Consider the following 23,491-nt stretch of genomic DNA (forward strand, 5'->3'; position numbering starts at 1 on the left):
TCTTCGTTACTCACAGGCAGAGGGAGGGAGCAGAGAGAGAGACACTGTACACCTTTCTGTCTCAGTGTGTGTGCACGGTAACCTCCTGTAACACACACACACTCACACACACACACACACACGGAGGGTTGCTGATATTTCCTGCTGGAACAATCCGCTGTTTTGGGACTACTTTGCGCGGTTGTGAGCGCTGCGGAGGTTTCGTGCAGCCCGCAGACATGCAGCCCAACCCGGCAGTGAGTGTGTGAGCTGCTGCAGGTTGAGTGTGAAGTTTGGACTCCAGCTGCTGCATGTGAGGAGGAAACTTTCTGACACACACACACACAGAGGAAGAGAGAGAGGAAGAGGAGAAGAAAGTTTGTACCTGTTCGGTGTTTTCTTGTTGTTGGTGGTGAAGCAGCTGCAGGATGTCTGACTCTGCCTCCAGTTTCCTTCACATCGGGGATATCGTGTCCCTGTACGCCGAGGGGACAGTGAACGGCTTCATCAGCACCCTGGGGTGAGTCCACTGTCTCTGACACACACCTGATCACCTGCAGCTCCGCTTTTACTCAGAGTCCTTCACCTTTTCTGCCCCTTTATACTTCAACTGCCCCACAGTACTGCACTACACTGTAAAAAACAAAGGTTAGTTTTATGGTTAAAAAACTGTCAGCTGTGGTAAAAGGATGTTAGTGCTGCTGATTTCATGATTAAAGTTTTACTGCATAAAACACCATATGAACCTGAATCTGTATTCAAATATTAGTTATGGTGGTTTTCTGTAAATTTACAGTCTTTATTCCATAATAAACCCTTTAAAACGCATCAGACAAGATTACATTTTTGTACATTGAATTAAAATCATTATAACAGATAATAAACATGTAAGAACTATTTAAAAAGTCATTAGACTTCTGTGACCCAGTGCAGGGGCCCGAGCCCTATGTTGGGAACTTGAAATCGACTGATACACTTTATCAGATTCTGATTACTAGTAATAAAGGAAACCAATAACAGATATTTACAGTAAAAATTAAAATCTTAGTGTCGACATTTCTAATAACCATCAGTGGAGTGTAACTAAGTACTTGAAGCTTGATACTTTCACTCTTTTATCATTTAATCAACTGCTTTTATTGTAAAACTTCTTTTGCAGATTCACTTTATTTGTTTATGATTGATAGTTTATTCACCATATTTTGTATATTTGCTATTACTATGAATATTATTTGGTATAAATTACAAAAATCAAGTTCAAATGTAGCAAACATGAAATGGAAATGTTAATGAATACGTCCACGACTATAAAATATAACACAATAATGCAAATTTACATTATTAATATAAAGTATAAAGTAATATTACTGTATTATAACCTTTATCAGACAGAGCTGTGGACAGTGACACTACTGAGGCGGCTGTAGTGTATTATTATAATCATTTATGTTATTGGCAATCAGATACAGGATCTGATAATGATCCAGGCTGATAATCGATCTGTTCCTGATACATTTATCTGACAGCTACAGTTACTGATCAGATCAAGATTTTATATTAAAACACTTTTAATATCTGTTGTTGAATTCTGTTCAGTTTGTGTTCACACTGACAAACTAGAGCCGACCCATATGGGATGTTTGAGGCCGTTATTGATTTTAGAAGGGAAACATTTACTAATTGCTGATATAGTGGATCTCTGTGCTGAAATAAACCTTTTCTCTGTTGATTGTTCCAAAATGACGACGCAAAGATTTAAAGAATATTTAAAGTCCAGATGAAATAAAAAGATTAATTTTAATCCTTTAAGATCTCATCCTGAGTTATATTGTTACCCTGTTTAACAATGAACGACAAAAACTTTTTACTAAAACAACAACAGAACAACTTGTAGCGACACAGAGCTCACTGATTACTGTACAAACACACAACTTTATCAGTGATTTGGGTGAAACTGGATCATATTTAATTTAGAGAATATCGTCTGGTTTCCCCTCTGACGTCCTCCGGCTAACTGCTAATGTAGCTGAGCCTTACGAGTCCTGCAAAGTCCTGAATTCTACATCGGGGCCACAGAGGGGATCTAACACTCACTCCGCTCTCTGCCTGACCGAACTCGTCTACTTACAGCAGGTTGATGCCTGAAAAGCTTCAGTTTAAAGAGGTTACAGCGCCACCAGTTACAGCTGCAATGTCCATTACAAGTGTTGGACAGAACAAACATCCTGATGACCGGATCAACGGTGTAAAGGTTGTCCTGAGGGTGGCGCTAGAGGAAAGGCTCTGGGGAGCAGGATTGTCCTCAACAAACAAGGCATTAACATTAAGGGTCCCACGAGTCCTGGAAAACATGGAAAACCTTGAAATTTAGAGACTAACTTTACGAAAATGACCAATAATTGATGTCCTGGAAGGTTCTGATCGTAGTTAAGCTCCTGGCTCAGATCGCCTACATAAACCTGATTTGAAACCCAGCTGTTTGTTTAGCAGACGTGTAACGGAAAAACACTCCTTTTCCATTTCGGGGCCCGTATCAGTCGGTCTTCCTGTTAACACCGGCTGCGAAGGGAAACGGACTTGCAGTGATCTTTTCCGCGCGGAGGCCTACCGGTGAATTATATGACCTTTTGGGACCAACTGCTGTCCTGGAAAATGATTTCTTAAGAAGAAGCAGGACGTGTGAATTCCTCTTGTTGTGATTACATTATTGTGTCCACCCCCTGTTTGATATTCCTACATAGACTTACTGTACGGTGGTTTCTGATCTCTTTATCACAGCGTGGCTGCAGCTGGCTGTGACTCTGGGTTACTCATCATGTACTTACAGTGATTATTAGGGCCGGGCCGTCAGAACAAGAACTTGTATTGTGGTCATTTTGAAGATTCTGGCGGTTTCATATTATATGAATCTGAACACTCACTGAATTGTGAAGTTAAAAACATTGTTAATTCACAGTTGAAACCAGTTTCGTGAAAGTTCAGTTCAGACAGATTAAAATGAATAAAACAGCAGTGAGTTTGAGACTCTTTGTTCTGCCCTTTGTTAATGATTTATTGTGATCACCTTCCACTTAATGAGGCGGCTTTCCACCATTTTGCCGTCCTCTCCCTTCAGCCTGAAAATTAACGTGAATATTTTAATAATATTTGATATTTTGTTGTCCTGCAGTAGTTTAAAGTTCAGGTGAAACATCACTTTAACCCTCTGAGATCATATCCTCCGTAATATTGTTCCCATTTTTAACAATGTGTAACAGACAAATACAGAAAAACACAAAATGTGACGCGTGCTTATGTCCGCATGAACTACCTGTTTTCAATAATATCATGACATTCACTCGTCAATCAATCTTCAACTCTGGAGCTTCCAGATGGACTTGTTGCTAAAAGAAGCTAACTGTCGTTAACAGTAATGTTAGATGCTGTTAGCCAGTTAGCTCGTGCAGCTAACGTTAGCTGACTTAGCCCCGGGATGGCAGGAGCCTAACTGGACTAGAGAGACTGACACAGGATCCATTGATTATCAGTTATCGTTGTTATTAGGGAGGGAAATTGATGAGATTTTACTGATACCAATAAAATTATTGATTATGATTATCGGCGCGATTCTGTTTTGATTCCTTAATTGATTCCTGATCAGTTTTCTGTGTGGAAACAAATATGGCGACACAGGTTTTCAGTATCAACGCAACTGTTTCTTTATGAAGTGGTCGAGGCACCCACCTAGAGTCGGGGTCTGTCCGAGGTTTCTACCTCTTAAAAGGAAGTTTTTCCTCGCTGCCGTAAGCAAGTGCTTGCTCATGGTGGGAACTGTTGGGTCTCTGTAAATCATTTTTTATGTTCGGTCTAGACCTGCTCTATTTGAAATGTGTCCTGAGATAACTTTTGTTATGAATTGGTGCTATACAAGTAAAACTGAATTGAATTGAATTGAATTGAAATGAAGCCACTCTTTGGACCGTTTCTTTCTCCCCACCAGGACTCGTTCTTGTTCCACGTTTCTTGTTTGACCTCATTGTTTTTCAATGTGCAGTGAATAAAAACAGGCTGTTATTGATAAAATGAAGGTGCATAATTCCGGTGAATCGGGCAATTTGTAACCGGTTCTTGATTCACATTAGCAAGAATTCTGCATGGGTACGAATTTACTGTTAATGTTTGACTATTTTTGAGAGCGTTGCATCTTTTAGCAAATGTCCACAAAGCGGGTTTAGTGAAAACTCTGAGTCTGTTCGGCCTGAGAGGTGAGTTAGCTAACTCACATGTTCTCATTCATGTCTATGCCTCACATTCAAATATTACGCAACGTCACTTGTCAAACACGTGTAGGCAGTCAAGGCTTTTGCATTCCTGTTGCACTCAGTTGTTACCTGTCGACCACCGTAGTTGCTACCTCGGTAGCAGCTAATGAGGATTCGTACAAACAAATAAATAACATTAAAGAAACAAAGTGCAAAAATGCATCGAGTTCCAAAAGAATGGATATTTCTTTGTTTTTGGGCCAGTGGAGGTTCTCCTTCCCATAGACATCCACTAATAGTGGAAACTCTGCAATAGAGATACAGTAAACTTCTGCAGATTCCGAGGTCGAGTTTTTTGGTCTTTCATCCCGTTTCTGTGACTTCCTTCACTCGTCAGTGAATATCTGGAGCAATTTAATTGCATTCTGTAACTTTCTCTGATGTTATCCAGGGAGACTTTGTGACGATGTGCTGTGGATAATAACCTTTACCACAAACACACAGAGAGAGAAAGTTGTGGCAATGTGTAATTGTATGACAGGAAAAGGAAGTGGTACCAAGTATGTCCAAGAGAGATTTCCACTGTGCCAGTGTGTGTGTGTGTGTGTGTGTGTGTGTGTGTGTGTGCATCCTGTACTGTGGTCTTACATCCACCTTCCTGTATTTGACTCTATCTTGACCTTTAAAGCGTCTCTGTAACCTTTGGCTTCACGTGTTGACTTTCACCGCCTCCCAACAATATAAACAATAGGTCACCATTTTTAGCCCCACTAGCGTCATATGCTAACAGCTGTGAGGAAGGTGATGTCATTGGGTGAGTTCAGGTTGACACGTTGAGCCAGACTGAAATAACATCAACAGCTATTGGATGGATCATTCTTAAATTTGATATTTACTTTGCTGATAATTTTTTTATCTTTTCCTCTAGCGCCACCTATAGGTCAGAATTTACAGTGATTCCCATCAGACTGTATGTTTAGATCTGCCAGTTTGTCTCCAGTGGTCACTCACGGTACTGCAATAAAAAAACATTTTCGTTTGTCAAACTGCTGACAGGACACGTCCAACTGCAAACACGGTCGATTATTACTCCTCATATTGAGCGCTGCAGGAATGAGTCCTGAAACTTGGAACAGAGTTGGCATTTTTGCTAATGAAGTCAATGGGTTTTTGGTTAGATCCCTGAAATAAGCTTCAAAGATTTTCCCATATTGTTCTATGACTTAAAATCCTTCAGTAAATACCCTACCTATGAGTTCTGAAGCTTTTACGTGTCTTTAAAAAGGCGGTTGCTAACAAGTGGCTAGCTGAGACTACAGATGTACTAGTCCTCCTCAGCCTTGTTGTGTTTATACACACACTCTCGTAAAGTATTCTAACTCAAACTATTGGTTAGTTTGAGTTAGAATCAAAAACAGCTGTAGTTTGTGTTTCGCACAACACATTAAGACAGTGATCATGATTCACAATGTACCTACTAAACACCAGCATATCTGACACAGACAAATGTAAATAATCCTGCACTTCCTTGAGCATCTGACCTTGTCCGTCCTCCGCCCTTTAAATCAAATAGAATGAACCCACCTCAAAGTCCTGTAATAATAGCTAACTACTAAGAAAACAAGATTGCATCATCTGCGTTTGTTTGATCGAATATGTTATCTTTAGTTATTTTAGATGCTTCAGTGATATTTCAGGGTTTGTTCTTTGTTTCATATGTTTCTTGTGATTCACTTCTGTTCTTGTTTGTTTCTCTAACTACTGATATATTTCCTGTACGGAAAGTCGTTTTTGGCCACACGTATGTGGACACCTGAACATTACAGCAACAACAGTGTTTTTGTAACTGTGTTCCCGACTCGTCAAATACTGCAGCTCGATCAGTGGCCCTCGACTTCAAAACATGGGGCTGTAGCTATCCATGTAGTGTCATTTCTGGACACGCAGGTCTCTGCCGTGAAGTTAACACAAGGATTCACTGATTTTAAAATTCTGGGCCAATACCAATGTTTAAAATAACAACTTGGCCGATAGCCGCTGCCGACACCAATGTTTTTTGTTGTTGTTGTTCCAGGGAGACAAATATTTCTACAAAGATAAGATTATCTGCCTTGTTGCAGTTTGAGCTGGAAAATTTCTCCAAGGTGATAATTTCTCCAAAGTCCAAGTTGGAATTAATCAAAACAACATAGCTCAGAGATACAGCGTGTTGTCCACTAATCAGAAGGTTGGGGGTTTGAAGTGTCCTTGAGCAAGATACTGATCCCCAAACTGCTTCCAATGCGAAAATGAATATGATGGAAGGAGTTAGTTTCTATTTGTATGGATATGGTATGTAACGTAAAAGCGCTTTGAGTGGTTGGATAGGCCAATGTCCATCAGCATTCATCGGCCAATAAATCAATGCATCTCTAATAAAATATGCAACTGGACATTGTCAAAGATGGTAGCTTGATTTTTGGACTCCCTTTCGGTTTCATTGTAGACAATATCCAAATGTGTGTTTTTGTATGTGAAAGCATGGTTTCTACAAGAAAAACTGTCTACAGTAGAAAACACAGTCAAGGTTACATTAACTGTGAAACTGTTGGGGTTGGGAACAAAAAGTACTCGGATAGGATTAGTAAAAGATCGTAAGTTACATTACTTACCTTTCGATATTTCAAGGAAAATATTGTTGACTTTTGGCCTCATATGGGTTAAACTCCACCACCTCCATATGCAAACTTTCTCACTCTTTATACTGCGTCACCTGACTTTAAATGGTGCGTCCAGTAATAACTCTGGTTGGATATTTTGAAGCGGAAGGCCACTGACTGCTACGTATTTGATAAGTCGGGAGTGAGACTGTTTCAACATGACAATCTCCATAAAAAAAATGTATGTCACAGTTTGGGATGAACAGACCTGATCACCAACGTCAGGGTTGGACCTCACTGATGCTTTTGAGTCTGAATAGGAGCAAATACCTGAAACCAGGTTGAACATCTGGAGGAAAGACGAGTGGAGCAGCAGATTAATGAACTTTTGCATGTGTCCGCATACTTTTGGCCACACAGTGAGCATTTAAACTGACAACCCTCGACTCTCAGTGAGTGGTGTTTGCTCACAGTTTGTTTTTATTTGATATTTACTGCTGAGAGAGAGAGAGAGAGAGAGAGAGAGAGAGAGAGAGACATTTGAATAGGGAGTACCTGCCATGAGAGAGAGAGACCTGATGACAATGAGAGAGAGAGAGAGATGTGAGTAGATGAAGCTGCTGGTTTCCATACAGTCAAATCTTGCTGCATCTAGACAAACAGGACACTCAAATGTTTGTAACAGCAGCTTGTTAACGACACAGAGCAGCTGAGATAATGAGTGAAAACGCTCCTCAGCTCCTGTTTCCAACAATAAAACGCTCTCATTTGTTTCACCAGCAGTCGGAGAAAAAAACGTCACTGCTGAGAGTTAAAGTTGAGTTTGTGTGTTCGTGTGGAGCAACATCTGTCTGCAGTTTATTTGTGCAGCAGCCTTCAACAACAGGGCAGTTCAGAGGGCTTTATATGAAACACGAAGGCATTAAGAAAAGATATAAAAGAAACACAAGACAATAAAGGACACATGAAAAGGGTTTTAAATGATTAAAACAAACTGAAATAAAATGAGACTAAATTTAGTTTCAGAGTCAGACTTCAGATGGAATTATTTAAAAACTAAACCTTTAAATCCTGCTAGCTCCTCTCAGTACATAGAAAAAACCTCCAAAGGACAGTGACTTTAGGGGGCGTGGCCTACTGTGTTGTAGCTAAGCTAACGACTGTGTTGTTGCTAAGCTAACGGCTCGGAGAGGCTGTTGGGGGACCGTCACTGTGGGAACGAGGTAAAGATTGCATTCTGGAGGCAGAAGGTTATCAGGAAGGTACCTGCAGGGCTGTTGGATTGAATTTTAATAAACAGGTCGTCGTATTGGAGTCGCCATCTGGTTTTATTCTACTGATGATCTTTGGATAAGATTCAGCTCAGATTTATAAATGTGTAAAAACAAAAAGGTCAGTTATTAACAGGAGCTCCTGCAGGTTCAGTCTGTGACTGATGGAAAACACCTGTGCTCATTCAGATACCCAAATCCATATTCAAATCTGTTTTCCTGCCGGAGGGAGGAGGAGGAGGAGGAGGAGGAGACAAAAACAAACCAGATTTTACAAACAGGGAGACTGAAAGGACATACACCTTTAAGTCTTAAAGTTTTATATCATTCTGTATTTAGTGTTACTGATAAATCTTTCTCTGAGTCACAGCTGTGATTGTCAGATGCTCTGCAGTAGTTCAGACTCAAACAGCCACCAAACCAAACCTTAGCTCTGTGTCTTGTAGCATAAGGTTAGAACCTACATTGTATTAGAACATTATGGGATGGTAATTCTTGGTTTGCACCACAACACCAAGGCAAGTTCCTTGTATCCAAAAAAGGTAATAAACCTGATTTGTGGTTGAAAGTTTCATTTAACTAGATTTGTTTTAGTCTTTGGAACTGGACTGGAGACAGATGATGATCCAGATGAAGTCAGTGTCACTTTTAGAGACAAAGCAAAGACCAAACTAACTGCTCATTAAGATGTTAGACAGATTTTCAGTCCAGCTGATGAACTCTGATGTGGATCCTGAAACAGATGTTGATGTTTTCTGTGAATCCGGTTTAACAGGTCAGAGAGCTGTTAGTCTTAGAGTCCACATACCTGAGAGACTATCTGAGTGTGGGACTGACAGGACTGTGAATGGAGCAATCAGCAGGTATAGGCGGGCTGAAAGACCCCTGGACACACCTGGACACACCCGCACACACCTGGACACACCTGGCTGCCAGACAAAAGAACGGATTGGCTGTCGTGGTCTGAGCGATGGTGGACTCTGTGGGCGGTCGGAGAGAAAGAAAGGAAGGATTAACGTCTGGAATTGAAGAGAGGAGAAGGGAAAACAGAAGGAAAAATATAAAAGGAAAGTGACTAAAACAAGAGATAGAACGTTTTGTGAAGAATAATACTTGCAGAAAAGAGGAAGAGGAGGACAAACTGAAGAAAGAAATGAAGGACGAAAAGAAAGAAGTGATAAATGTGGTGAGAAGGGAAAACAGAAAGAAACAGAGTAAAGAAAGATGTGACGATATAAAAAATATGAGACAGGAAGAATAGAAGAACAGAACTTCACAGAATGAGTTCCACATACATGAAAACAACCAATCACAGCTGTTGGGTTAGAAGTCTGAATTCTGGTGTCACAACTGTTCCCAAACACGACCCAGAACCAAAGTGGGCTCTTAGGTCTGAATCCAGACAGACAAACCTAACTCCCTCCTGGATTGGAGTATTTCCAAAGGTTGTACTCCTTAAATGACAACTCCTGCCTTTGTTGTGTTTCGGGAGACTGCCCGTCCTTCATCAGGCAGAGAGATCTGAGCATGTTATTACTCGACTGGAGTTATATTTATTCATCTTTTCTGACATCATCTGTACTAGTTACATTCATTTCACTGTAAAACCAGATTAGTTTATCAAACTAAAAATGTTTTAACTGATTACACTTTAAGTAAACTAACTTTAAAGCAAAAAAAACCCCATAATTGATCAAGTAGCTTTTGTAATTTTAAGTGGCACTGACTTAATTTTATACTGTGAAAACAAAATAACTAGTAAAATGTACTTAATCAGGAATTCTGTAACTTAAAAAAGTAAGTTGGTGTATCTTAAAATTAACAGTAAAAGCTGCATAATCACCTTTTTTAACGGACAAATCAAGTTTTTTGCCAACTTGATACATAACAAAAGACACTTCTTAGCAAATCTCTATAAACAGATATCTGCACATTAATCAAGATACATAAAAACAGAGACGGTTTACCTGCAGGAAACCAGTTAGTAATGCAGAAATAGTCTTTTGTAACTTTGTCTTGTGATGTCTCAGCTGACAGGAGTCAATAAACAGTAGTAATGCTGCTCTACAATATAATACAAGCTAATTTTTCTTGTTAGTTTTAGTGATGTGAAAGCTGCTGTGGTCTTGTTAACTTCACCTTTAAATGGTAATGGTAAATGGACCTGTACTTGTATAGCGCCTTCCTAGTCTTCCGACCACTCAAAGCGCTTTTACACTATGTGCCACATTCACCCTTTCACACACATTCACTCAGTGATGGCAAAGTCCATCGAACAGAAACTAACATTCATACACATTCACACACAATTTGGGGTTCAGTATCTTGCTCAAGGATACTTTGACATGTGGCACCAGGGGCTGGGGATCAAACCCACAACCTTCCGATTTAGGAACGACCCACTCTGCCTCTGAGCCACAGCCGCCCAAACCGTAACGTTGTATATTTTTTAATTGTCTTATAAGTGATATTTTCAAGTTTCAAGTAGTGAAATAAAAAAAGATATAAAATCTTATTCTTTATATTTGATAAGTCTAAGGTTAATGCATTGTAGTGAAGGGTGTGGTGCTACAATGTGCATTTTGAACTCAGTATTATTTGCATGTGATGATGAAGATGATGTAAATGCGTGGCCTTCATTTACATTCGCTCATTTATGGTGCTCACGTGTCGCTCCGAGAAAACCCACACTGCCGCTGCTCAACTCCTCGGCTGACTTTCAAAAAGTGAGGACATTTTGTACAGTGAGGAAGATGAGGGGAAGAAAGCCAAAAGATGAAGTGAAGAAAGAAACAGAAGGCAGGAAAGAAAAGAGCACATGAAGATAAAACAGAGATCACATTGTTCAGTCCCTCCAGGAAGCTGCGATCAATTTGGTCCAATCAACACAACTTTTCCACAGTTGGACAAATCATTGTAGTTTCCTACTTAAAATGCCATTCGTCACCAAAAAGCCTACAAACATTGCAACATGGGTCACAGTTTTTTAAGAAAAGCTGTGAAATCAATCATGAAAATGCTAATCTTGACATGCGTAGTAACAGTAACTGTGTGTGGCGTTGTTTAACGAAGGGTCAGCTGATCACTCAACAAACGCACTAATTAATACCAGATAAGTGTTGTTTTGTTAAAGGACCCTTCACGTATAGAACGGCTCTTTGTGTCCTGATGAGATTTTCATGGTCTTCATTTCCATATGAGGTGTTTACTAACTGAGGCTCAGTGAAAAATATGATGGTCAATTAAGTCAATGACCCTCACGCGCCACACACACACACACACACACACACACACACACACACACACACACACACGTGTTAGTTCTGTCTCTGTGAGGACATTTATTATTATTAATAAGTGGAGACATTGTTGGAAAGTAAGGGCAGCTGAGTGTTTATCCTCAGCTCCTCGGTCCGGCTCTGCTAACGAGCTCGTTAGCGTCTCTCGGAACACGGCAAAATAAAAGTGGTGGAACATCTGGAGCATCTTTTCTGGAAACTGATTAAAATGACCAAATATCTTGGAAATAATCTACGTTGTCCTGGATATTTTTGTGTTTTAGCCCCTCACTCAGAAACCTGAGTGCTTTTTTGTTTGAAACTCGACTGTCGGTTGGATGAACTGTACGATTCTTTTGGGTTTAATCAGATCACATTCATATTTTCCAGAAATTCTCCATACATACAGCCTACTGATGATCAAATTTCTTGTTGCTGTGGTTGATAAATACATGCACAGTGTTACTTGTTACTTTCTAGAAGATACATTTTCTGTAAAATAAAATAAATTCTACTTGATTTGAACTTTTACTGATACAGTAAAAGTATTCAAGAAAAACTCCTGGAAAATGATTTGTTAAAACTCTGAGCGGAGAGCAGATCACATTGGCAGGAAGTCATGCACAGAAATGGCATAAAGAATCTGGTCAATTTTCAAAATAAAATACCCATTGCAGACTTAACTCAACAAAAAAAAAAAGAAGAAAGAAATAACAAAAATAAACACGTTTAAAACCATTAAATTAAGTTGCCAGGTCATAAGGCATCGACCGGGTGGAGGTTCCTCGTTACCCTTTCCGCTCTAACATGCAATAAAAACTAAACAGACTTTGTCGGCATTCACTGTCTAGTTAAATGTTGTGTTAGTTAAATGTTGTGTTGGTTAAATGTTGTGTTAGTTATCTCCGACTCTGAGACGTCAGATGAGGGAAGCAAATGAATGCCAGCAACATGTTCAATGCCAGAAAGCAGCCACATTAGCCGGGGCGATGTTCGTCCTTCCTCACTGTTTGTTCACGTCTCTGACGCGTTATTTGAACAGAGCTCATAAAAGCGGCACGTTTGGCAGACCTCCTTAAATACTCAGAGGTTGGAACTTGCCACAACCACCTGCAGACTCCTGATTTGTTTACAGGCGGTTTTGGTTTCTAATTGACCTGCGTGACCCCGACTGAACCAGAATGCAAATATATGATTTGAGTGATTGCGACCATTCAGAAAGCACCACTCCAGTCAAAACAAGTACTTTTTCTAGTGAGTGGAAGCAGGGGCGTTTCCAGACTTCTTTGACTGGAGGGGCCCTGACTTATGCACGGGGGCAGGAAATTTGTGTCTCAGCTTTCCAGTTATTCTTAATTTCAGTAAATTTCATCATTATTCAAACACTGAAATAACACATTTAATACCACAGGCAAAACACTGCACGGGATTACCATAAAGTGTCTGTAAAGAGGACTCGTTGGTTCCCATAGAGCCCATTTTCATTCAGATATCTTGAGGTCAGAGGTCAACACACACACACACACACACACACACACACACACACACACACACACACCTGTGAAATCTCTCTTTTCATGCAGTGAGACAGTCTGCAGTCAGCAGGATTACGGCTCCATTCATACACACAATAACTGCATTCAGTCTGTCAGCCTGTCTGTCTGTCTGTCACTGTTGAGCCCCTCTTACCATCAACCTAAACAGTGACGGTAAGAGAGATTTACTTTAATGACCACACACACACACACACACAGTGGTATCTATTTGTGCTTACGGTTACTATGTGTTACTTTAGAGGTTGAATGTGTCTTTGTGTGACTTTCAGCAGACAGGAAATGGAAACATTTCCAGGTGTAATTAAATGTTTAAGGTTGGACGCAAGGGATGAGACTTTATTATCGGGATAAAAACACAAAATTTATCGTGGTGAATTTCCGTTATGGTGAAAATATCCTCACATGTCTTGACTTGATTAAACTGTCTGTCTTGGTTTCCTGATTTATTTTGAACAAGGGGACAAAGGGTATCGTTCTACTCGTTCCAAAAACTTTGTTAGCTCGTGCAGCTAACGCTAGCTGACTGATAACCCGGCAAAAAGTGTAATTCCCTGTCGTCAAACTGTCCTCCGTCAGCATCAGACGCTGCATTCAGTCCCGGTCTGGCCCTGCTGTTCACTGGGAGCTCCCAGTCCGACAGAGTCCGCTAATGGGTCCACAACAGCTGCTGGACTGGGGGGACGTAGCACACAGCGCTGTTAGCCGCCGCGACAGGTTCCTCGTTAGCTGCCATTTTTTTACAGGAAATATGAGGAAGTAAACAGTTGTCTGCTTCCTGTTTCATGTGGACTGAGGGGCTAAAACGCTGACTCATTTCAGGTTTTTCGGCTCATTCCTGCCGCGCTCTGTGAATGTGAGAGCTGACGGGTGGAGCGCTCTGATTGGCTGAGGGCGGAGCTGCTGTTCACAGTTTACAGTATGTCTCAGCAGTTCCACTCTGAACTTCATACTTATCAGCTGCAGCAGCATCTAAGTGAGAACCAGCGTCTAAAAATAGAGTCACCGCAGTGCAAGTTGCTTCCTGTCCTCCCTCGAAGAGGACCAGACCGCTGTTCACACCCTACCCATCCTCCTCCAGTCTCACCAGCACTCTGTAGACCAGTTTCCATCCACACAGCCAGCGGTCCCACTTCAGTTTCATGAGCACAAACTCCTTGTTTTTACGTTCCTTTTTTCGTTTTCTGCATTTTGCATGGATTATTTCCATGATTTAATGGGTTTCAAGGGGAAAAAACAATTAAAATGTACCAAATAGTTTGAGAGCATCTCTGAAATTTCACCTGAATTCAAGAATTCAGGCCCTTGGATGGCTGTTGTGTTTGTTTTAAGGGTTTTTAAACTGTGCAAATAATGCTTAACCATACCGTAATATATTACAATCCACTCATTTATCCATTCATTATCATATATTAATGCCTTCTTCATGTTATTTTGTCAGTTTTCGTTTTGAGTTTTTTACCTGTAAAGGAGTTCAGTGATAGATAAACTAAGGGACGAAGGTTTTGATGGATTATTTCCATAATTTAATGAGTTTTAAAGGAAAAAACGTATTTTTAAACTGAGCAACTGGTGCATAAAAGTACTCTCCCTCCTCTTCCTCCCTTCTTTTTTTACTCTTCATTTATCTTCCTCTCCTCCAGTTTCTCTTGCTGCTGTGTCTCCAACAGACTGACACTGTTTCTTCTTTGGTTTTTGTCCCTAGGTTGGTAGATGACCGCTGTGTGGTCGAACCAGCTGCTGGAGATCTGGAGAATCCTCCAAAGAAGTTCAGAGGTACGAGTGTGTAAGAGTGTGTGTGTGTGTGTGTGTGTGTGTGTGTGTGTGTGTGTGTGTGTGTGTGTGTGTGTGGCTCCACTGTCAATTTAGCAACAATAAAAGTCGTTAGACTTTCAAAATAAAGAGAAACTCATCAGACCCGAATATAACTGGAAGCTGTAATAAGTATGAAACAGGGATAATCACACACAGGTATCTCCATAATTTGAATCAATAATGCGCTCTACGGTGAAAACATTACACCATTACAACATTACAACAATTCCTAACGTTTACACAAAAACACGAGATAAAGTGCGTTGTATGTTCACAATCTTCTCGTCAATTCGGCATCAATAAAAACTAGTAAAGATGAGTTTTACTCTGTACAAACTTTACATTTTGTCTCCTCTACTTGCTCAGTCTCAGTTTTGGCTGCACTGAGAGTCAGAAGACTGTGGGAATGAGAGGTGGTTGGTGGATCAGATACACGCTCAATTAAACACCGACTCATAGAACCGTTAATTCACCGTCTTCCTGATAAATTAATTTATCCATTAATAATAACATTTTTATGACCCCTGCTGTGCCGCGCTGACCTCCTCACTGTGTGTTCTCCTGCTGCTGTTAACTCCCCGAGTCCCTTGAATACCTGTGGGATCAGCAGTCCTGGGTCCTGGGTCCGGTCTGTGTTATAAGGAACCGAATGAAAACCTCCAACATGCTGTATGAAATATAAATGATGTGTGTGTGTGATCTGAGTCCAGCTCCTGTCATCAGAGACACACACACACTAATATATATAGAAAACAGCCTGTTGCACCATCTGCTCCGAGCTGGCTCCGTTTTAGGACAGCGAGCTGTTGAACCAGTTTACAACTAGATCACAGTGAGTGAGTGAGTGACAGCTCAAACTTTAATTAATTGATAATTAATTATTAATGTTTGTTGGACAGTAAGACATAGATGACTGGGTCTAAACCTTTTTTTTTAGAAACATCAGGAAACAAAAACACAAGTTTCTTTTTGCACAATTTAACATCATAAGTAAAATAAATCGAAAAAAATATTTTTATTTGGTTGCTGCCCATCATGTTTCTTTAATCACTGGACTAAAAAAATAATCTTGACATGAAATTAATCCCACATTTAAATCTAAATGTTACGAGGCAGAAACCAGCCTGTGTGTGAGAGAGAGTTAAAAGCTCATTTCCTTAAGTAAAGATGACTTTAAACCAGAAAATCCATTTAGATCTTTACAATACAATTTCACAGGAAAATTCTGTTTGCCGTCCACACACACACACACACACACACACACACACACACACACACACACACAAACACAGTAACAGTGTTAATGTCTTTTAACACACAGGATCTGCTGGAGAGAGTCAATATTTACACCCTCCTTTGTGTTTTCTCTTCCATCCATTCACTCCAGTCCTGTTCCATCCTGTTCTCAGATAAATTTAATCTCATTCTGGACACTGTGGAGTTTTTATGAGGTCTCACCGTGTCCAGGTTGGCTCGAGCGATTAGCTCCAGATTAGCGGAGCAGAACCTGAAGCTAATTGGTTGTTTTGGTTTCAGAACGTCAAACTGGTGAAGCATCTGACATTAGGTCTATCTCTGACTGTCTGTGTTTCTAACCTTTGACCAAATATGGTCTTTCTGTCTATGAGCTCATAAACCAGCCGTGAACGTCACTGAGACACAATATTAACAATATTAACCCCAATAGCTCTAGTTACACAGTAAATGCACTGCACCTTTACAGCACCACTCAAAGGTCTTTACATGCCACATTCACCCATTCACAGTATCTGTTCAGTGTCTTGCTCAAGATAGGAGGAGCCAGGGATCGAACTGCCAACCTTCGGATAAACAGTACTCAAAAGTAACAGATTTGAGGAGAGAAATAGTCAACGCAGTAACAGAATCTGGATCCATATCTGACCAGCACTGCCTAGTTTGACAGTTTGACTGAAACTCATAAATAAGTCGCGATAAGTCGCGTCATTCCTCTATCAGACTGCATGGTATTGGCCTTTATTGCAGCCAGTGGAGCTCCCCCTGCCGGCCGTTATATAGAATGCAGGTTTAAGACACTTCACCGACCAGACCGGTTGGCTCTGTCCATTATATTTACTGTCAATGGTAAAAACTTAGCCTAGTTATAAAGTAACTAAATAGTTACACATCCCCTAAGGTAGTGTAAATGTCACAGGATTAAACTCGCTGAGGGTAAAACAGAAGTTTTTCTGCCACAAAACCTAATTCTTTTATTAATTGCAGCCATTTTGCACCACAGTAATTCAGTACAGACCTAATTTAATATTATATTGATCACGCTGACTACGATGTGCTACGAAGCCAAGTGGCTCATAGCCAGAAAGCTAATGCTCACGGTAACCATGATGTTAATTGGCTACTTGCCTTAGTTATGACTTTAAACTAGTTAAATTATTGTGGTGCAACTGATTTAGTTACAAACAAGAGGCAGCAGTTATTGAGGCTCTAGTGTCGACTTTACACCCTCACTAAAGAGAGAACTAACACAGCAGTTGCATCACAGTCCTGATGAGACACCTTGCATGGCAGCATAAGTGTGTATGTGATGCAAAGTGCTCTGAGGGATCAGTAGATTAGAAAAGTGCTTTTTCCATTGGTTTGAAAACTCAGCTTGTCAGGTTCAGCACACCATTCTAGAGAGGGATGCTGATCGTGGCCTTTCGTCAGCAGTGGTGTAGTGCAGAGTGTACAAGTATTCATAGTTTACATGTGACGTCACACCCTCATTGGAGGCAAAACAAGGCTTTCTTCTGCTGCCCGCAACCTAACTTAACGGTAGAGATACAGTCGACACAGTAAATGTCGGAGTTGTTGTGTGATTGGCTGCACTAACGATGAGGAGACGGGACTTGTCAGTTGTGCTTCTGCAGAATAAAACCTTCTCTGTGCTCTTTCTGCCTCATCGCTGTCTGGACCGAGTTTCTCTCTCCAGTGTTTGGCTGCACAGAAGCACTGAACTACCTGAATGAACTGTCTGTATTCTGCTGACTGTTTATTTCTGTCGTCTCTACATCTTTAGCGCATATTACATTAATTCAAGATTATTAATTATTGGCTTTTTGTTTGCGGGGCATTTGTTGCCCTTGCAGTGGCGTGTTGAGTGTGGTTGACCGTTGCCTATCAGCAGGCAGTGCTGCTCTCTCACAGAGAGAGCTCAGACCAGTGTGTAGGATTTAGTGCCATCTAGTGATGAAGTTATAGATTGCAACAAACTGAACACTGCTCTTGTCTGTATTTGATGACCTGGGAATGAGAACAAGCTGTTAAGTGTGAAGAAGAAACTATAGTGGCCGTGAAACTCGTGAAAAACACTCATGTTGTCTGTGATGTTTCTAAGAAATGAACACTGAATAGTTTATTACTGTCTCGTTGAATTGAACTGTTTTTAGATGTCTCTGCTTTATTCTGATCTGGTCTGTTGTGCTCTGTGTTCGCTCAGACTGCCTGTTCAAGGTGTGTCCCATGAGTCGGTACTCGGCTCAGAAACAGTTCTGGAAAGCCAAACAAGCCAAACATGAGAAGGACAAGATCGCCGACGTGGTTCTGCTGCAGAAACTACAGGTAACAGACACGCACACATTTCTGCACACGCTTTAAAGAACTGACTTTGTGTTCTGGAATATAGTTGGTTTTTATAGGTGTTTAAATTGTTACTGTTGTTAAGTTTAGGGTGACTTGTCAAAGGAATGAATAATATTATTTCTAATAATCGTAGGTAAGGTATATTGAATAATGTTTAGTGAATATTAAAACAAAAGATATCTATAAATATGAAAAATTCAAATAATAAAGAAATCCTTTAAGTTAAGCATCAGCTTCAAGTGTCAGTTCATCCTGACTGAGGTACAGCTCTACTGATGGAGTTAGCTGTTTGCATGCTAAGCTAAGAACTTGGATCTATTTCTGTACTGAACACACCGAACTGAAACTGATATCCAGCTGAAACATCTGGAAAAGACAGAACAAGAGGGTTTCACTGTTAGTACCACTGCAAATGATCTGACTGCACATGTGGTGTTCATGGTTATTATTTAATTGTATTGTAGTGTATAAAGACAGAGTTCGCAACCAGATGTTACATCATGTTACTACTAGATAGAGTGAACTGTGTGTGTGTGTGTGTGTGTGTGTGTGTGTGTGTGTGTGTGTGTGTTTGTTGCAGCATGCATCCAACCTGGAGCAGAAGCAGAACGAGACAGAAAACAAGAAAGTCCACGGAGACGTTGTAAAATACGGAACTGTCATGCAGGTAAAGATTGTTCAGCTTTTTCCACAGAAGTACAAACATACATATATATTATTAATAATAAGATTAAACATTATCTGGGGATCTGTTGGCACATGCCAATATAAAATAAAGTTCAGGCCTGAGGTCCTCACTGGTCAGAGCCTCTGATTGTAGTGACTGTTAACATTTTTTCAAGTCAATCAAACAACCACAAAAAGAAACAAAATGACTACAAAGTGACATAGAATGATCATAATAACACACAAAATAACTATAAAGAGACATATAAACCACTACCGAAAACACAATAAAAATATACATAATGAGTATAAAGAATGACATAAATATGACTACAATAGATGTGAAACACTACACGACAAAAAAAAGCAAAACAACCAAAATAGACACAAAAAGTTACAGAGTGTACAAACAACCACAAAAGATGAATTTATATTATTATATTACTGCACCATTATTATTGATGTATTAATGTAACGGACTTTATATTTTCTGGTGGTGGAGCTCATTTTAATGCTTTTATTTGAATTAATCTAAAACACAGCATCTTACCTGTTCAATAAATAAAAAAGTACTTTACCTGGAAGTATTACTGCACATGACTGAACACATCACCTGGCTGTTGACCGGTCGACGCCTGCTGCCATGGCAACCAGGTGACTCACACCCCTCCCCTCCCCTCTTTACTGTGGCAACATGTGTCCTGATACATGTGATTATTACTGTTAACCTGTCTCACACACACAAACACACACACACACACCCTGTCTCACTGGTGCATATCCACATATCTGTTAGTGTCAATATTGACCTCATTGCAGAGCTGTCATCACACACACACACACACACACACACACACACACACACACACACACACACACACACACACACACTCACACTCTTAAAGTCTGGGTGTGGCTGCTGAGTGAAACTGTGTCAGATTGTTAAGATAAAGATTCCTGTACGAGAAAAGGTGTGTGTGTGTGTGTGTGTGTGTGTGTGTGTGTGTGTGTGTGTGTGTGTGTGTGTGTTTGTGTGTGTGTTGAAGGTGTGGAGAGGGTTATATGGAGCTGTAGAACTCCATTATTACAGTACGAGTGATAACTGAGCTGCACCTTTCACATGTTTAAACACACATTCTGCAGGACGATAAAGCGGCCATTATTCTATATGTTCTGTACAGTCTTCAAACCTCTGACGTCCTGTCTGCTCCAAGCCCCCCCAAGCAAAGAGACAGATCAACCACAGAAATACACAAAATACACAAATAAATGTAAAACAACTACATTGAAACACAAAACAACTAACCAGCCAATGCAAAAACAACCAAAACTACTACGAATAGACTCAAAATAACCACAAAGACGTGTCAAACAACCAAAAAGAGATGCATTACGACTACAAAGAGACACAAAACTACTCTGACATTAACTTCAGATAAATGTGTAAGTAAACTTCCTGTGAACAGGAGGAACGATTGCAAGCAAAAACCTTCAACATATCCTTTAAACAGCTGCTAACTAGTTTAATCAGACGGAAATGGAGCATTTGTTTGGGACTATTTTCGCCAGCGGATTCATCTAAATCTGGTGTTTGGGGCAGCAGGACCACAGTCCTTGTTAGTGGATACATTCAATGTTGGTTTGAGTCTTTATGTGAATCTACAGTGAAATAAATGCCCACTCTCCCTGCCTCCAGTTGCTCCATATGAAGAGTAATAAATACCTGACGGTGAACAAGCGTCTGCCGGCTCTGCTGGAGAAGAACGCCATGCGGGTCACTCTGGACGGGACGGGAAACGAAGGCTCGTGGCTCTTCATCCAGCCGTTCTGGAAACTCCGCGCCAACGGAGACAATGTAAATACACTTCATACTACACATCTGCACATCTGCACAGGACATTACTCATGTTCAAGGTCCCCAGAGGATGAATCCTAATCTTTCTGTCCTAACCTTCCCTCCAGCACCACCAGTCAGAACTCAGTGTTTGTTCTTGTTCCTACAGTGTGATGTTTGAATGATGTCAGTGCAGAGTTTGACTCTAGAAGGATGTTTTAACATTCATCTGCTGAAAGTGGAAAGTTTCTCTGAGCTCATTGAAAATCAGATTTTAAAGGGCGGGGCCTACGGGCATGGTTTGTGACATCACAAATAGTTCAGGAAGTCAGTCCTGGTCCAGTATGAAACTTCTACAGTGTGTTCCACCAGTGCACAGACACTGAGAGTGGACTTTACAGTGAAGGAGGAAACATCTTGTGTCCAGCAGTAAAACATTTACATATTTAATAGATTGATTTATAATGAGGTGGAAGGAGTAGATGACTTAAATTATACTTATTAGAGTAGCAGCATGTGTTAGTTCATGACTATAGGGGATCTTTAACCTTTTTAATATCTGCAATGACTTGTCCTCTAATTATAATAATAGTAATAAAATCAGGAATCACAATCGTCACAAATATAAGATTAAAAAACGTTTCCTCTATGTGCTTCTAGAAATGAAAAATTCACAAAAAACCTTCAAAAGTACATTTTAAACAAGTCAGGAAAAGATTTTCAGTGAAAGAAAGTATTGTGCAATTGTGCTGTCAGCAGTAGTTGTAGAGCCTTGATTGAGATTCAATCCACATTCAGTTCAATCAAAAGGAAAAATCCTAGAGAAGCCAGTAAACCCTTTATCTAAGTTTTCATAAATATAAGTCAGACATTAAAAGAGAAGTCATCTCTCAACTGAATAAAAGCCTCCACAATCAGGACAGACAAGACAGACGAAGAATGGTGTATAAGGTATAAAATCTCATGCTTGGGAAGAAAAATATAACCCGTTTTTTTATCACTCCCCTTGGGAAGGCCCACTATGGTAATGTTACCTCAGTGTCGGAGGAACCACTGTCATGTTTTCTGGGAATGCCAGAACATACAGAACCACTAGAAAGAAGTACATAAGGCACCACAGACCATCTTCAACACACACAGACCAAATGGATTTCAAAACCATATATTTAGGTTCTATCCACAGAAGCTAAAGGTGTTGACACATATTTATACTGCTGGCAGCAGGGGATGTAGACAGAATGAGTGTGAATCCAAACTGCTACAAACATTTTAATTTATTTTATACATTTAATAACATCCCAGAGAGATTTTATCCACAGTAGCAGTAGTAGTATTCGTTGTAGCAGTGTGAGTATTTAGTGTGTTTTCTGTTGCAGGTGGTGGTGGGAGATAAAGTGATCCTGAACCCGGTGAATGCCGGTCAGCCGCTTCACGCTTCAAACTACGAACTGACCGACCATCCAGGCTGTAAAGAGGTGAGAACCAGACACACCGAGACTGAGACCAGTCCTGAATTTAGTCCTGATACTGATGAGGATTAGTACTGAACTGCATAAAAACCTCCCTCTCCCTCCCTCTGCAGGTGAACTCGGTGAACTGCAACACCAGCTGGAAGATCAACCTGTTCATGATGTTCAGTGACCACAGAGAGGAAGTCCTCAAAGGAGTGAGTGAGACAGTACTGCAGTATATACAGTGCATTGTAAATGCAGCAATACTGCAGTATAAAAATACTCCATTACAAGTAAAACTCCTGCATTTTCAAGTCTCTCTCTCTCTCTCTCTCTCTCTCTCTCTCTCTCTCTCTCTCTTAGGGTGAAGTGGTGCGTCTGTTTCACGCTGAGCAGGAAAAGTTTCTGACCTGCGACGAGTACAAGAGCAAACTCCACGTCTTCCTCCGAACGACACTGCGACAGTCCGCAACCTCAGCGACCAGCTCCAACGCCCTGTGGGAGGTGGAGGTATGCTGACATTGAGCCTAACACCTTTAAGTGTTTGTGGTCCTCAACCTAACCTGAACCCACCAACCCCAAAAATCACGACTTTTATCCCAATTCTGTCTCCGTCAGGTTGTCCATCATGACCCATGTCGAGGGGGGGCGGGACACTGGAACAGCCTCTACCGATTCAAACACCTGGCCACCGGCAACTACCTGGCTGCTGAGGTAACCACGACAACAGTGGGTTTCCACCACCATGAATGAATGAGTGAATGTGATTTTAAACCGTCAGTAGGATAAACTGTGTGACAATTCAATGTGGATGCAAAGTGACTTATCTGTGGTTGATAAATACATGTACTGTAGAAGAAGTGTTTTTCTGTAAAATAAGATAACTTCTACTTTTGATTTTAGCTGTTACTACAAATGAATGTAGACAGTTTGTTTTAAACCGGAGTTTATCTGACCGTTTGTGAGCTGTCCAGCAATGATTTGTTAAAAAGAGTCTCTGATGAACGTAAACAGCCTCGTCCTGCATTTGAAAAGTTCAAACAAGCAAAGAGCTGATGGAATAAGAAACATATTGTATGATTGAGGGACAGAGAAAATATAACATAAAAATATCAGGAAACTCATCTCTGATCAGTTTTCACAGGAAATAATCTGCTTCACATT

At 40.5% G+C, this 23,491-nt stretch overlaps 1 protein-coding gene across 3 annotated transcripts in view; it reads left to right on the forward strand.

Annotated features, from left to right (window-relative positions):
- Nucleotides 1-23,491, forward strand: part of itpr3 (inositol 1,4,5-trisphosphate receptor, type 3) — a 101,422-nt gene continuing 77,931 nt past the window's right edge. For all 3 annotated transcript variants that reach the window (XM_051426547.1, XM_051426548.1, XM_051426549.1), the window contains exons 1-9: nt 1-499; nt 14,667-14,737; nt 18,234-18,355; nt 18,957-19,043; nt 20,739-20,897; nt 22,253-22,351; nt 22,459-22,542; nt 22,691-22,837; nt 22,946-23,041. In XM_051426547.1, coding sequence (XP_051282507.1) covers nt 408-499; nt 14,667-14,737; nt 18,234-18,355; nt 18,957-19,043; nt 20,739-20,897; nt 22,253-22,351; nt 22,459-22,542; nt 22,691-22,837; nt 22,946-23,041 — 957 coding nt within the window. In that variant the 5' untranslated portion in view covers nt 1-407. The remainder of the gene's footprint in view (nt 500-14,666; nt 14,738-18,233; nt 18,356-18,956; nt 19,044-20,738; nt 20,898-22,252; nt 22,352-22,458; nt 22,543-22,690; nt 22,838-22,945; nt 23,042-23,491) is intronic.

Source organism: Dicentrarchus labrax, unplaced genomic scaffold (genome assembly GCF_905237075.1).
Source record: "Dicentrarchus labrax unplaced genomic scaffold, dlabrax2021, whole genome shotgun sequence".
NCBI lineage: Eukaryota > Metazoa > Chordata > Actinopteri > Moronidae > Dicentrarchus > Dicentrarchus labrax.